Source organism: Apostichopus japonicus, chromosome 17 (assembly GCF_037975245.1).
Source record: "Apostichopus japonicus isolate 1M-3 chromosome 17, ASM3797524v1, whole genome shotgun sequence".
In the NCBI taxonomy this organism is placed as follows: domain Eukaryota; kingdom Metazoa; phylum Echinodermata; class Holothuroidea; order Aspidochirotida; family Stichopodidae; genus Apostichopus; species Apostichopus japonicus.
Genome location: NC_092577.1, coordinates 11829838 through 11846953, shown reverse-complemented (window position 1 = coordinate 11846953; position 17116 = coordinate 11829838). Strand labels below are relative to the sequence as shown.

At 35.3% G+C, this 17116-nt stretch overlaps 1 protein-coding gene across 4 annotated transcripts in view; it reads left to right on the top strand.

Moving 5' to 3' along the window:
* LOC139984062 (uncharacterized) overlaps positions 1-17116 on the top strand; it is a 37829-nt gene that overhangs the window by 8796 nt on the left and 11917 nt on the right. For 2 of the 4 annotated variants that reach the window (XR_011798923.1, XM_071997737.1), the window contains 3 exons: positions 1199-4920; positions 7845-7973; positions 9455-9521. Coding sequence is in view for 2 of the 4 variants with exons in the window: in XM_071997735.1 (XP_071853836.1) it covers positions 10818-12998 (2181 nt within the window). In the remaining 2 variants the exon portion in view is untranslated. Of the gene's footprint in view, positions 1-1198; positions 4921-7844; positions 8025-9454; positions 9522-10798; positions 16803-17116 lie in introns of those variants that run through there. The other 2 variants (XM_071997735.1, XM_071997736.1) reach the window with 2 other exon arrangements.

Here is a 17116-nt window from a genome sequence, read left to right as displayed (position 1 = left end):
TACCATTCTCGTTTCATTCGATATTTCTGTGTTTTTGGGGGGTTGGTGGGGGCGGGTAGGGCATGATCACCCAGGCTACTGCCAATGACTCCGATATTAAGTTGTAACTACAAGTTAAGCGTAAGTTTATAATAGCCTACACAAGATACTATTGCTAGCCATCAGTCAGACGGATAATCTTGATAATACACAACAGCTGTGGATCAAAGTTTACATTGTAAAACATGAATAATATTTTTCACCAGCGAAATACATTTATGAAAGAAATGATGTTTCCTGGATTAATCATGACAACACTAGCAAAATACAAATTTTAAAAATTTTAAATGGAAAAATGTTGTCGAAATATTTATGTGGCATGCCATTTGTATTTATATCATAACATAGCTACACGCTGGAAAGTTGCGGTGTGTACACGAAATGGGTTTCCAAGTAAAACAGCAACAGTAGGAAACGTTTACTGTTTACCGTTTACTTAAACGGAATTCTAAACTACTTGAGTTCACAGTTTAAAAGTACAAGTTAAAAAAAGTTGCACCCGTTTTTCACGAACTTTATTGTATTACGTTTTAGTGCTGCCGGTATTCTACCGTAAAATACAACACTGAATTTTAACAGATCGCTTTATCCTCCAAATTTGGCAGTAGCCCTGTAACTAGCAAAGATGACTGGATAAAAAAATTTGTTAATTGAAACATTTCGCCATTTGTAAATAGGGGTGATGTTTCCCTATGTCCATCGGCACCTGAATCCCCTTTTACGTATACAATAATGTCTGCGCAACTATATTTACAAATGGCCGCACATACTTGTTTCTTGTCGTCAACGATTATCCATCCATGAAACCTCATAACAATTCTTTATCAAATGACATGGTAATATCTCTCACAACACCATACACATGATCTGTGTAATGAAGATCCCCGTGTACAGGGACACAATGGGGGTTCTGCAACTTGGGGTGCTGACAGTTTTGGTCAAAAAGTAGTTATTTATACCCACGAAAGATCTGAAATTACCAACACAAATTTCTAAGACTTTGGCATCATACAGCTAGAGCAACATAAAAAATTATTTCATGTTTCTCTTTACTTAAAGTTCTTCGCAAAATTAAACGCACGTTAGTAATTTGATTAGAAGATGAATATTACAGCAATTGTGTGTTAAATTCTATATTATTTGAAAAATTAAATTTCAGTCTCGTGAACCAGACGTATGGCTTCGACATTTCCTCTCAACGACCTGACAGAGAACTTCTTTCTGTGTGCTGTACCATGTTTCTGTGTACCATGTCTTCATCGATATTGCAGGGATTGCTTAAATACAGCTATTCAAGCCAGCCAAGATAGGACGGTAAAATGTCCATTATGTCAACAGGATTATGTCATACCGGAAAATGGGGTAGATGATTTCAAGACTGACTTTCATATGAAGAGTATGCTTGAGTTTGTAAACTTGCAAAAATTGTTTGAAAATGAAACCGTCAAACAATAGGTGAGTTGTTCAGAAAATACAAAAGTGTTTGCATACTGCTTTAAGTTTAGAGACTTTTTATGTGATAAATGTTAAAAGGTTCACGTGAAAAATAAAATGTTTACAGAACACCAAACTCATATTCTGAAATTGGATAATATTGAGGCCAGAAACCTTACACTGAAGAAAATAACGACACTTACGGAAAATCCCAGGTGCCACATACACAAGACAAAAGAAGCAAAGTTATGTTGCTGTACGTGCCGACAGGTACCAGTATGCATAGTCTGTATATATAGTAAACACAAAGGTCATGACCTACAAGACGTAACTTTACTAGCAACTACTGAAAGAGAACTTTTGACACCAAAACTTGAGGAACTTAACAAACACAAAAACAAACTTACCGACTTAAGAAGCAAATTCAAACTACCACGTAGAAGCTGAACGAAAATGCCGAGAAAGAGGTAAAAAAGGTGATCGATGAGCACAAAGAAAAGAAGCAGAAGATTAGAGAGAAACTCGACGAATGTACTAAAGAACGAAAAAAGGCTTAGAGGATATAGAAAGCAGGAAAAGAGATAAAGACGGTCAGATTACTATTAATTTGGAAAAGGAATTAAGCCAAGTAAGAGAAAAATATGATAAAATCAGGAAAAATGTGAAAAGACAGTACGACGACGAATACGAAGCGTTCAATCAGAAATGTAATAAAACTGAGGGCGCACTCCTTAGCAATCTTGGTAGCTTAAAGGATTCAGTAACAACGAAAGACTTGCCTGTAAAGCAAAAACAAGATCAATTGAAAGAAATGTCAGATTATTGTGACAAGATTATTCAAAGATGCGAGAACCTTACAGCAACGACCTCATCTATTCTTGCTTCTAAAGATGATTGGACAGACGCTCAGTATATCCCTGATATTAGAGCAGCCTGTGAACCTCTGATGGTAGAGATGAAAAAGGAATTTCCAGAGTTTAACTCCTTACCTGATTGCTTTATCAGTGATAGAATGGAGGCTAGTAAAGACAGCGTCACGATTGCTCAGCATGACGAGTCAGTTTTTGATATTGTAGGAATCGAAGCTAAGGATTGGTCGATCAATAATATTGCCAGCAGCGGAGATGGTAATTTCGTCATAACTGGTATGGCATCTAAAGTGTAATCACACATCACTATCGTCAACAGGAAAGGAGAGAAAAAGCGACAGGATAAGATCAGTAATATGGGCAAGTCCTTTGCATGGCGTTATTGCTGTCCTTTATCAAAGTTCAAAGTTATAACAGTTTGTAAGTCTGACTTCGGAATTTACGATGTACGTGATGGTGCATTTAGCAAGAAGAACATTTGTGACGTCATTACAAGGTGGTCATCTGGTCAGTATGTGAGCTGTGTAACTACTGATCCCGTGAAGAATAACATTATTGTTGGTACTGACAGCAGAGATGTTTTTGTATTTACTGATAAAATGAAGTACAGTTACATGTTTACCCTACCAGATGTAATTGATGCACCGCATGATATCTCTGTACATAGAGGTAGTCTCCTGGTCTGTGGCAACTTGTGTGATAGAGCATATGCAGTCACCATGGAGGAATCGGAGTGTGAGCTGATGTTTGAATTCACCAAACCAGATCTCGATCGATGGAGTCCTTACAGTGTCTGCACAGACAAGCACGAGTTCATCTACATGTTATGGGTTGGAGACGTCGATCGTCCTGAGAGAGGTCTCCTAATGCAGTACAGTCAGGATGGCCGACAGATACTCACGACAAGAAAAGTAGATGAGAACATTCGATGTGTGACATCATTAGAAGAAGATGGGGCGGAAAAACTAGTAATTGCAACAGGTTCTTCGGGGAAACTGTACACGTACGGTCTAATAGTGAGTAATACGTAGGAAATATTACAGCGTATAGTTAAACACAACCTAGTAAGGTGCTGCCATCACCCTTAAAACAGAAATGTAGTAATCTAATAATATTAGTATTACATTGTGTATTACAATGCTTCATTTTTAGTTCTTTTGTAAATTTCTTTTCATTCTCGCAGTCACATAATCTCCAAAACAATATGAATATAAATTATACGTCACTCACTGGTTCCAATTAGTCAATTGATCAATTCGTGTAAATAAATATTTTATCTAGCCGTTTTTTAGCGTCCGTGTGAATGTGGTCGATCACTGCATTTAACCAGAATCTTGTTTTCGTAAACTAGTACTTAAGAAGACAATCGTTAGTTACTGTGCCTGTTCAACCGATTAACACAGAGATTACAGTAACTACTGTAAATTGTTGAGTTTTGTGCCACAGTTAAAAACTGGCTCGTGCTGAAATCTAATTCATCGGTAGCATGTAATATGTATTGATTTTTTACAGAAAAAAAATGTATTTTACTGGTAATAACTGATAATACCGCAACAATTGATTGAAAATGCAGCATGGGTAGATGTATTAATTGGGGAATCGATACCAACTAGTGGAAATGTAAGTTTATCTTATGTATCTTCTGCTCATCTTTAAATGCCTTAAATGACTATTTATCACATTGGAAAATGTCAACATATGGAATTCATAGTGTCGTTTTCTAAAGCAAATCTAGACAGATCAAGGTATAGGTAACTACATCCATTGTTTTGTTTGTTATTGTCACATTTGAGGAAGTATCGACAGAAAGTCCTTCTTGGATATGAGAGTTTTAAGTGATAACGCTGTAGTGGAATAATGTTGGTTGAGTGGATAGTTCGTGAGGCAATCATTGCACTGCCCTAGTTATGTGTATGATGTCGACAAGACCGTTCATTTGTTAGTATTGCACCCATTATATAAAAAAGCAATAATGGTCGTTTTCATTCATGTTTCAAATATAAGCCTTTTAATCTAGATTTTTATGTTGAATCTAGAAAAAGAATAACGACGTTTGATTGGGGGAAGAAGTCAACATATAAATGATATAACTTCAAACTTAAAAGGTGAAGGATTGGATTGAAATAATTTGTTATTCTTCTAATTTTAACTGCAATTTTAGTTGTTGCTTTAGTGCAAACAATCTTCAACAGATAAAAAGTATAATGTGGTTTAAGATATCATCGGGGTAAAGTATAACACGCTCATCGTGATGAAGTCCAACTTACAAAAACTGCTACTGATAAGAAAATAGTTTACTTACACAGCGTGTAACTTCATATACTTTAGATGATCAAAGTCTAACTATATCAAATTGATAAATCTATCGCGTGACAACGAGCTATAGGTATGTCACAGTAGACGCCATTTTCCTTTCCAACGTATAATGAATATTGAACATGTTTCTGCTAATATTAGAGGGAAAATAAATCAAAACGTTTAAATTAAACTTGATATACTGACGTTTACTACAAGTAGTTAGACGACAACAGCTTCAGGTGTCCGGAAGAGCGGTTTGTACGAACAAATACAACTATCGGTAAGTTACACTCTAATAACACTGAGAGGAACCATCCATTTCTATCGTCAGGAAAATTAATGTAGGCCTATAACTGTATTATTTGGGTATCGTAGGAGTAATTGTTCTAGGATAAGGATACTTTACAAACTACCATACCACTTGGTGAAATATTATTCACTGGTATTTACCTATACCCATGATATCGCTTTATTAATGCAAAGTCAGATCGGGTAAAAGTCGAATGCAATAATTCTTAGGTGGATTAAAACTTTCTCCTCAATCCCTTTTTTTCTATAATATTATCAATAATAATGATAATAGCCCGGTTTTCAATCAACATTTTTCGAGTATTGCATAATGAAAATGCTAGATAATGTTAAGTGGTCAGTTATAAGGGGAAATTACAGTTACATAATGCCTTCCGTTCATATGTACATGAACAAGATGTTGTATATAGATGTACGCATGTTCTCACGAAACAAAAGATGCAGGTTAAATAATATATTTAACCACAAGAAACATAAGAACACAAGAACAGAGAGCCCCAGTCTTGAGATGTTAAGACAAGATTTCCGACGCATTATTATTATCACTGCTGTGTTGCGCAACAACAGCCTCGTTATGATACCCGATAGGGTTTTTAACGAGTATCTAACATAGGCAGGAGCAGGAGAACTCCAAAACCTCTAAGTAAATCTTGCCTAACCACAGATTGGTAAACGTTTACATGTAATTGGGGTAGGAAATTACATTATATTGTGTAGTATGCCTGACGTACTGATAACGAGCACTAACACAGCATAGATTTAACAATTGTTATAATTAGTTTGTTTTTTATTGCCCAGCTTGTTCCCTTAAATAGCCACAAATCTGACACTTTACACACTGAGGAAAAGATATCAGAAAAGAAAACAGTTCTGGTATTTGCTTAGCTAAATGAAAATATATTCATACAGGTATTTAATACGGCATTGTAAGAAATTTTTCTGAAGACGCTGTTCTGAAAAGTATTACATTAGTAGCTGAAAGTGCAGAATTAAGAGGAATTCCATCATGTAGGAATACCATTATAATTATGATAGCATATATCGAAATATAACTACATGTTTCTACAAGTGAAGCTGTACGTTTATATATGTTGTGCACAGTGCCATGATTATGAGATTATCTCTGGTATAAATCAAAGGAAATTAAACGTCTTGGTCTGTCTATAGTATCACACAGCCTTTAGGTCTAGTAGATAATTCTACTAATAAAGACACATTTAAATCACAGTTTTCACAAAAGAAGTTTAGAACTGAGGTAATGTATCGGAAAACTTGATTAAGCATCAATCATTCTATAACATTAAAAACATGTAAACCTTTAAATAAATGGCAGAACATATAAAGATAATGAATGTGAACATGCTGATCTTTACAATCCGCGATCACACATTGTTTGATTAAAGAAGCTTGCATAACAAATATAAGTACAACATGTGATTAAGTACAGATACCCTTGACAATGCAACAGATGAACATACTAGGAGAATTTAAGTATTCGATCATCAATGGAAAAACAAGTAAATATTATTAAAGGGAACATTTTAATCATGTGATGGAAGTATGATTCCTTTAAACTATGACATCCAATGACATCAACTTTGAACGGACAACTTGAACTTAGCTTTCAATATCACATGCACTGGTATCACACTACTGAACTTACTAGCACAAAATTCTCTAAGCCCCATTATTTTTGTGCAGTTTATTGCAAGGCTTGTCATATACCACAATCTGTAAGAACTTCTTTATGATATTCCAGGTAAAATACATCGATTGCCTTGACACAAACAACCAATCTGGCAAGAACTGGAAATATTGCTTTAAGAATCAGTGCAAGGAGTTGTAACTGAACTTGACTTTACTCAACTGAAGTTAACTAAAATTAACACCAGGGACCTCACAAGGCTATAACCCCCTTATTCCAATGTGTTGAAATGCGATTTGTGGCTCGCTTAAGTCACGACAAGCGGGAAATGCCGTTGTCAAGCGAAATAGCAAATGCCAAGGATAACAATTAAATCAATTTTGAATTTTGAAAGAAATGTTTGACTGACAAAGTACCTGGCTCTATTTTCATTTACCCTAACAGAGCATCAGTTTGGAACATTACCTGTCAAATATATACATTCATCGTGCACAGCCGTACGTTTTTGTCATAGGAGGTACACGGATCTATCCACAACAAGTTTTCTTGATAGTTTAACAAAAGGCGTGAAGTCAAACATCTCTCCTGAAAGCACTTGACCTTTATTCAAGGCAATGTTATCTTTAGCATCGATTATCAAAAGCAATGCATTGGTGGGTGGAAATTCTTACAAAGTGTGGTATATGACATGCCTGGCAAATAAATGCATACTTGGTGTTTAAAACTCACTGTACAAAATGGCTCCAGTGCTATCAGTGATTTAGATTTAATTTAAGTTTTTTTTTTCTTTTACCATACCTTGTATATATTTTTTTTTAATTTGCGCCTTGAGCACCCCGCAGGGCGGATATGTGCGCATCGTGAATCGCTGTTAATATTATTCATTATTATAATTGAACCTAAAACTGGATTTTTCTTTTTAAATTGGTTAAGGTCATCAATATTGGCCATATTTTTGTACTTGCTAACAATTAAGTTTAGAAGTTTTCATATCTAAACGTTTTCAAGATTTGTTTTTTGATAGCCTTTGATCCTCCACATTATTCCTAGCTATCTTAAATTTTAACAAATGATTAAATATCTCAAGATGGGGAATTTATTTTACAGTGACAAAACGATACTGTTGAAATGTGACCAATGCTGAATATTATTTGAGCTTGTGACATATTTTGGGGTAATACTGGTGATCGTTAAGAGTACCTCGTTATACAAAGCACTAACCAAAAACTCAATATCCTTCTTACATCCAGTCTCAAAACACGTTTGAAAAAAGTCAGCAAGGAAGAACCTGGGCGCAAACAACCAAACAATCAAACAACTCATCCACTCTCAACCTCAGTCCCCTTACATAGAGACTGTTACTGTGTGATCATCGTAAGGTGTGTATCAGAATCAAAATATTCAATTGTTCTGGTTGATTGGTACAACAGGCACGAACAATTGATATTTGTTCTTCTTCATATATGTGCTGTTCTCCAAAACAACCCTCCCCCCCCCCCCATGCTGACAGGTTTTAAAGTTTATTTAGGACATCTTCTCAGTACAAGCCAAATTTAAAGAAGCTGTTGGTCACCATTCTAAAGTAAAGATTAAAATGCTGTGGGATTACATTGTCCAAACTCTTGCTAAAATATACACCTCCCTGATTGCTATTGAAGATGGACTTAGTGAAGAAGGGAAAGGCGTTACCAGCGCATGCGCTTACATAGGTGTCTTATGTAATATTTGCATCTTTCCAAGGAAGATATGTCTATATGTGGGCGACATTAATCTGTCATGGTAAGCTTAACAGCTAAGAATATTATTTGATGGCCTCAAGAGAACAAATTGAGGTATATGTTTGAACTGTTGCGAAAGAAATAGATTCAGTTCTAAACGTCAAATGAAGCATTCTGAGGCATACATTTAGGTCGATACAAGTATATCTTAATGCAAGATTGTGCTAATGAATAATACTAAACTCGAAAATTTCCCCTACTGATTTAAGTAGTGTCATGATTTTTATGTTGAGTACCCCTCTCCCAACCCTCCGAAAAGAAAATGGAAATTTAGACGTCAAAATGTTGCATGCTGAGGCATATTGAGACTATCATTTGTGTCTATAGAAGTAGCTTAAAACGCATCGTTTTGCTTATAAATATTTTGCGATTTCAAAAAGAAGTGAAATGGAAGGTTATTACTTAGTAGTAGTCCTATCTTTCCCCGGAAGAAAAGCAAATTTCACCCAAGTGAACCGTCCCTCTCCCCCGACTGACGAAGTTTTGCAGACTTTTTATTTATTATCTCACTCAGTCTGCTTTGGGAGTCGAATGTTGTAAGAAGATAAGCAGAATTATAATGTTATATCTTGGTAAAGTATACAGTACCAAGCATCTACGCATAACAGAACAAGACAATCATCTTGCAACTTTTAAACTGAAATTATGCAAAGAAGGCATACCCAATCCTTTGGTGGAAATGTTCAACTGTCGGAATTTGGTACACAGTCATTTTGTGTTTAAATCATAAAACTTTCCTTTCTTAAATGTAAATCAATCTTACTTCTTTACAGAACATCTTTTCAAACTGAAATGAACATTTAACACGTCGAAGATACGTGAAAATTTCATACAATTGGTAAATAGACTATGAAAAATCATTGATCCGTGGGACGCCCTTTGAAGGAATTTCCCTCTATGTTGATAACTTCCTTAGATCGTAACCTCTGTGAATACTTTGTAATACATCACTACAGGCCGTATTGATTTGTGCTATATTTGCATCTACACAGAGTACAGTATAGCATCATGTTAAACGTGATACTGGTTATTCAGAGTAGAAAAAATATTAACAAAATGATGCTAACTTTGTTTTGTTTCAGTTATTTTGTTTTGAAGCACATTACTTTTGACATCAACCTCTGTTTGAGATCTTTACGATAGAATTAGGTAAGTGAGCGTTCACTTCAATATATTGTTTAATGTCTTCCATTAGCCATTTGCCATGAATCAAAAATCGCTCGATTTGTGCCATGATTGGCAATTAAGTATTTCCTCATTGGGAGTCTCTACATTGGGTTCCATTGTAACGGCCGTTTTCTGTATTGCCGCGCGTTACGGAATTTACTAGACTAATGTTTATGTTTGTACTGCCTGCAGCTGCCATACTAAACACATTTCAATCATGATGGTGCAAAGCAATTTTCCGCAATTTACTGCATTGTGATTTCTAAAAGAATCTCAACAGAATGAAACTGGTAAAAACTAAACATTGAAACTTTAGTTTAATTTCAGTTTGAATTTGAATTTAAGTACCTTTTTTGAAGATTTCTAGGCTACTTCAACATCACATGAAGCTGGTTAAAGTAATATCGAGGGTTGAATAGAATGAAATGTTTTACGATGAAAAACACAACTAAAAGTCATTAAATGTTTCAAAGGAGACGATAAAACGAAACTACAGTCAAACTGTAATTACATAGGCAGTTAGCCTTCATTTGCCTAGTAATACCTTATATAGTATAAAAAGAACGTGAAACGTTCAATGTTCTTAAACGGAATTTTAAACGACGTGAATATCACGGCTTAAAAGTACCGGTCAAGAAACGTTGCACCCGTTTATTGCTATTAATTTACGTCTTTGGGCATACGTCCTGACTACCGGTATTCTACCGTCAAGAACAATACAAATAATATCACAAAAAGTGAACAATTTTAACATCTTGAAGACGGGGATGCTTACCTATGTCCATCGGACCACGAATCCCCTTATAAACGTACAACAATCTCCTTGCAACTTAAGTAGCAAATGATGTTACGTTTGTGCTATCATAACGAAGATTCCTCTATCAAAATGGCAACACATACATAGTTCTTTATTGTCGTCAACAAAACCTCATAACAAATCATTATCAAATGACATGGTTATGTCATCCACAACGCCGTACATGATCTGTGTAATGTAGATCCCCGTGCACAGGGACAGGGTTGTGGTTCAACAACTTGAGGTGCTGACAGTTTGGCCAGAAGAAAGTTATTTGCACCCACGAAAGAATTGAGTTTCCAACACATGACTTTAGGCATAATACAACAAGAGCAAATAAAAATACTACTTTAATGTTTCTCTTAACGTGGAGTTCTTGGTAAATGTAGACGCTCGATAACTATTTCATTAAAATAGGAAGATTATAGCAATGATGTGTAAATTTCTATATTATTTGATACAGAGTCCCGTGAACCAGAGCTATGGCTTCGACGACTCCTCTCAAAGACTTGGCAGAGAACTTCTTTCTGTGTTCTGTTTGTTTGAATCAATTTAGAGAACCAAAGCTGTTACCATGTCTTCATCGATATTGCAGGGATTGCTTGAATACGGTTATTCAAGCCAGCCAAGATGGGACGGTTAAGTGTCCATTATGTCAACAGGATTGTGTAATACCAGAAAATGGAGTAGATGATTTCAAGTCTGACTTTCATATGAAGAGTATGCTTGAGTTTATGAACCTGCAAAAATCGTTTAAAAATGAAAATGTTAAACAATGTGTGAGTTGTTCAGGAAATACAAAAGTGTTTGCATACTGCTTTAAGTGTAGAGACTTCTTATGTGACCAATGTTACATGGTTCACGTGAACAATAAAATGTTCACAGACCACCAAACTCACATTCTGAAATTAGATAATGTTGAGTCCAGAAACCTAACACTGGAGAAACTAATCACACTTACCGAGGATCCCAGGTGCCACATACACATGAAAAAAGAGGCACAGTTATGTTGCTGTACGTGCCGACATGTACCAGTATGCGTAGTCTGTATATATAGTAAACACAAAGGTCATGACCTACAAGACGTATCTGTACTAGCAAACAGTGAAAGGGAACTTTTGGAACCAAAACTTGCTGAGCTAAACAAACACAGAGACAAACTATACGATTTACCAAACAAAATTAAAACTTACACTCAGAAGCTAATCGAAAATGCCGAGAAAAAGACACAAAAGTTGAAAAATCAGCACAAGAAACAGACGCAGAAGATAAATGATAAACTTGACGAATGTGATGAAGTACGAAAAAATGGCCTGAAGGATATAGAAAGCATGAGAAGAGATACAGACGGTCAGATTACCAAACAGTTAGAAGAGGAATTAAACCAAGTAAGAGGAAAATATGATAAAATTAGGAAAAAAGTGAAAAGACAATATGACGACAAATTCGAGGAGTTTAATCAAAAATGTGATAAAACTGAGGGCGCACTCATTAGCAAACTTGATAGCTTAAATGTCTGCCTTAAAGATTTAATAACAACCAAAGATTTGTGTGTAAAAACAAATAAAGATGAGCTGAAAGAAATGGCAGATTATTGTGAAAAGATTATTCAACGATGCGAGAACTTCACAGCAACGACCTCATCAATTCTTGCTTCTAAAGACGATTGGACAGTCGCTCAGTGTTTTCCTGATATTAGAGCAGCGTGTGAACCTCTGATAAAAGAAATGGAAAAAGAATATACAGACTTAGAACTTTTATCTGATTTTGTTATCAGTGACATAACGGAGGTAATTAAAGACAACTTCACGATTGCTCATAATGAAGAGTCAGTTGTAAAAATTGAAGGAAAAGAAACTGAGGATATGTTGATTAGTGGTATAACAAGCAGTGGCGATGGCAATTTTGTCATAACTGGTAAGGCATCTGGACGAGACTCGCACATAACTTTGGTTAATAGAAAAGGGGTAATACAACGGCAGGAAATACTCAAGAATAAGGGCAATATCCGTGAGTGGCGTTATTGCTGTTCTTTGTCAGAGTTCAAAGTTATAACAGTTTGTGATTCTGAAATGGGCATTTACGATGTACGTGTTGGTTCATTTGACAAGGAGACAAGTATTGACGTCAATTCCGAGGGGCCGCGTCGTCGGCAAGTGAGTTGTGTAACTACTGATCCTGTGAATAATCATATTATTGTTGGTACTTACAGCAGAGATGTGTATGTATTTACTGATCAGTTGAATTACAGTCACAAGTTTACCCTACCAGATGTACTCAATGGGGCTTTGGATATCACTGTACACAGAGGTAATCTCCTTGTTTGTTGCAGCGGTAGTGATAGAGCATATGCAGTCAGCATGGAGGAAACAAAGAGTAAGCTGATGTATAAATTCACTAAACCAGGTCTCGATCGATGCTTGCCTTGCAGTATCTGTTGCGACAAGAACGATTTTATTTACGTGTTATGGATTACAAACATCAATCGTCCCGAGAGAGGTATCCTAGTACAGTACAGCCAGGATGGCCGACAGTTACTTACAAAAAGAACATTTTATGAGGACGTTACCTATGTGACACCATTAGAAGAAGATGGGACGGTAATCCTTGTAATTATAGCACTTACTAAGAAACTGTACAAGTTGCGGTATACAACCGACTAAGACGTAAGAAATATATCAACGTATGGTTAAACACTACCTAATAAGGTGCACACCTGACTCACCCAATACTCATAGCTGGTACAGTAACTACTGTTAATGTCCTGTAATACATGTAACGAACACAAAACAATGTGGTCTCTTAGTCTAGATAGAAGTTCACACTAGCTAAACGCTACCCATCACCGGATAGCTGACGAGTTGGCCTTTCATTGCACTATCAATTTTCCGTATCATGACCGTGCAAATTTGTTGACAGGCAAGTCCATAATTGATAACAGGTCAAAAAGGATGTTCACCTACTGCTTTTTTTTTGGCACTTTCCTGAAGGAGAACAATCGGGCGGATGGATATATACTCTAATAGGAGTATGCCACCTTAAGTGGAAGATGATTTTTTTTTTAATTTCAAAATTCATGTGTCATGCATGTGTTATTTCTGTGTTTTTGGTTATCATGATTACCCGTTTATTAATGTGAATCTCATCTCCTTTAGACTATCTAGTTGAGTAGATATAGTTATCTTTATTATATAATAAAATTAGTCATTCCACATTTATCCACAAAATTACATTAAACTGATTTAAAGATATCTCATGATATTTAGCATTACACATCAGCCTTCAATGACAAATTTTGCTCTGTATCTGTAATTGTGAAGCGCTTTTCATATTTACTAGTCTCCGAAGACACGGTGTTCATCTTCATTACTCTGAAGATGTAACGCCTGTCTGTCATTTTTTTATATATATTTTTTTTAATTTGAATACAGATTGATGTATAACATCTAATGTCAGTAAAATATGATATCAGCCTATTTTATTTTAAATGGTTAATGTTTGTGGTAATAAATAATAAATAAAATGTGTTAATCTTACTGAATATTTGTCGATAATTAGTTGTTCGCTTATTTTAGAGAATAATAAATATATGGTTTTTGAAAGCCCCCCCCCCAAAAAAAAAAATCGTAAATTGCGTGAGACGAATGCATCCATATTCAACTAAATAATCGGATATGTCTGTATGGGTTTTACATTCCACAATACTAAGGAACACACGCATAGACGCACCAAAAAGATTCAACCTCACTTTAATACAAGTAAGATTCTGCTGTTAAGGTAAAGTCTGACAAATTCAGCTTCCTGATAGTAAACTAGATAACTGTTGGCGTATGTCGTTGATGATGTATTCAAAATATTGTTTATGGTGTGTATGCTAATGAGGTGAAATGATTTTCTATATTTTTAAACAATGACGTTTGTTAACTAACATTTTACAGTCAAATGTTAATATTTAAATAAGGGTAAACTGGCGTCAAAGAGTTACTAAAGGATAAATGGAACAATCTTACTTTCCTTGAAAGAACGGAATGCAACACTATGTTCAGGTTTATCACTCATTAAGATCCTTTCACGAGGAAATAAAACTAGGTAACGATGGACAGATGATGCACCCAATAGCAAGTAGGCCAGTCCAGCACTCAAAAAAATTGCTATGTGACTGGTCATTTGTGTTGCAAGCTACCTGTGACAACTTTATAGCTCAACTTGGAGCGGCCAAATGACTGGATAACATGGGTAACATTCGTTAACTACCAGGTTAAAACTTCTATATCTTACGAAAGCTTTTCAAAATTGTTGAATTTCAACTACTTCGTAACCCTGCAACGAAGCTTCGTAACCCCGCTTCTAAAATCAGCACCCTTCACCTTTGTTGTTACAACCAGTACAGTCCGGCACACACTTCTCCTGGTTTATTTCATGTATAATTCAAGACCACAAATATGCACACATTTACGGTCTAGTAGTGACGTAGACGTCGGAAATACTTCATCGCAGATAACATTGGGAGCATGGATTCTGGCATGTTCCTAGACCTCGAGTTCTCATTCAAACTAAAATCAGAGGAAATTCAAGGAAGAGTAATATTTCTAAGTTGATATTGCTCTCCTTCTCTCATGTATTTTACCTTCCTTAATTTCCTTCCTTTTCATGAATTCAGTGAAACAAGAATGTTAAATATGTCATTCTCTACTTATACTTATGGTTTCCATTGTTTTGATATACTGATTAATTAATTTATTAATGCATGCATGATTAAGAAATATTCGCTGTTCAAGGATGCGGAGCTTTCTTTGATAAAGTCATTCGCCTTATTAGTTATATCATGATACGCCATGTAAATAAGAGTAAACATAAACATTTGCAAATCATAAAATGACAGCATCAATAATTAACTATATTAAAATTAATAATTAATAATGACTGAATATCTCAATTAAAATGCCTTCCGTGTCACATGACTATAAGAAACGTGGTTATTTTATTGACAGTACTAAATAACAGTTGTACTTGCACATTGCTGATATGTGCATACATATATCTGGCGATAAGACGGTATGAATGTGAATTATGTAGTGAAATGACGTATGGAATAACGGTTGTTGGTATGAGGAGTGGAGATGTTACGACCTAAAATTTCCATCATAACTTTGTTCTTGCATTACGGCTGCCTCCCACACTACAGAAAGAACGTTATGTTATATGAAGTGTTGTGTCACAGAAAAAAAGTATGCCTTTCATTGATCAAAAGTGATTTTATTGCAATAATCTTTTTTTCTACGAAAATGGTAACATGGATGGATGTATTATTTTGAGAATCGATACCAGCTAATGGGAATGTTAAGCTTATCTAGTGTTCTTGCGTTCACTTTTAAATGCATTAAGTGACTACGTATCACATTGGGAATTTGGTTTTATTGTGTCGTTTTCTAAAGCAAATCCAGGCAGATCAAGGCAGTTAACTACATCCATTGTTATGTATTTTAGTATCACCCTTGAGGAAGTATCAGCAGAAAGTCCTACGTGGATATGACAGTCGTGAGTGTTGGCGCTATAGTGGAATAAATGTTGAATGGATGGATATTTTGTCAGACAATCATTACGCTGCCACCAATTCAACAACGGTCCCGTCACAACCACTGTCATGTGTATGATGTCGACACGACTGTTCATTTGTTAGTATTGTTTTCTCAACCACAGAAACAATTCCCTTGCCTTTTCAATATTCTTCATTATGAATGTTAATGGAAGTAGGATGTTGTGATTTACATCAAGAAGAGAATAACCACGTTGGAAAAGGTTAAGAAGTAAAAATATAATTGGTGAAAGTTCCAGCTTTAAATATCCAGTATTGATTTTGCGGCAATTTTAGTTGTTGTTAATTGCAAACAATCTTGAGAAGATGTAAAGCATGATGGAGTTTAATATATGATAGTGGTAAAGTTAAAACATGCTCATCGTGATGAATTCCAAATTACAAAAACTGCAACTCACTTGCGATTAAAAAAAAGCAATTTGAGTGAATTACAGGGTAAGAATCTAACTAAATGAAATTGTTAATCCATCGCGTGACAAGCTATAGGTCTGTCACATTGGACGACATTTTCCTTTCAACGTAGAATGCATGTCGAAGCTTTTTCTGCTAGAATTAAAAAGATACAAGAATAAAAGTGTGATTACTTGATTAAACGTTTAACTATGTAAGGTAAAGCGACAAAAGCTTCAGGTGACCAGAAGAGCAGTTTGTATGAGCATAAAGAGCTAACAGTAAGTTACGCTCTAATAACGCAGAGAGGAACCGCCCCTTTCTATCGTCAGGAAACTAACATGGGCCTATTATTTTATTTTGTGGGTGTTTTGGGAGTAACTGTTCTATGACTAGAATTACTTTGAACACTCAAAACCAATTTGTTTAATATTATCCAAAGTTATTTAACGATACCGACTAGATCACTTGCTTATACAAATTTCAGTAAAAGTCGAAGATAATTTAATAATTATAATGAAATTATCATACTTTAATAATCATAATATTATAATCATAATCATAATCACCATCTGTTTTTTCCTTTTTTTCACTGCATTTATTTACAATACCGTAACACATAATACAAAAGAATCAGCAAAAAGACTTACATAAGAAGCTAACATAAAGAAATCAAACGTGACTACAATTATAAAACAAATGTGTTAGTGTTTCATCGGCATTCTTGCAAAATGAACAAAGTGGAGAAGTAACCATTTTCATTTTATAAAGCAAGCTATTTATGCCTAAAATACG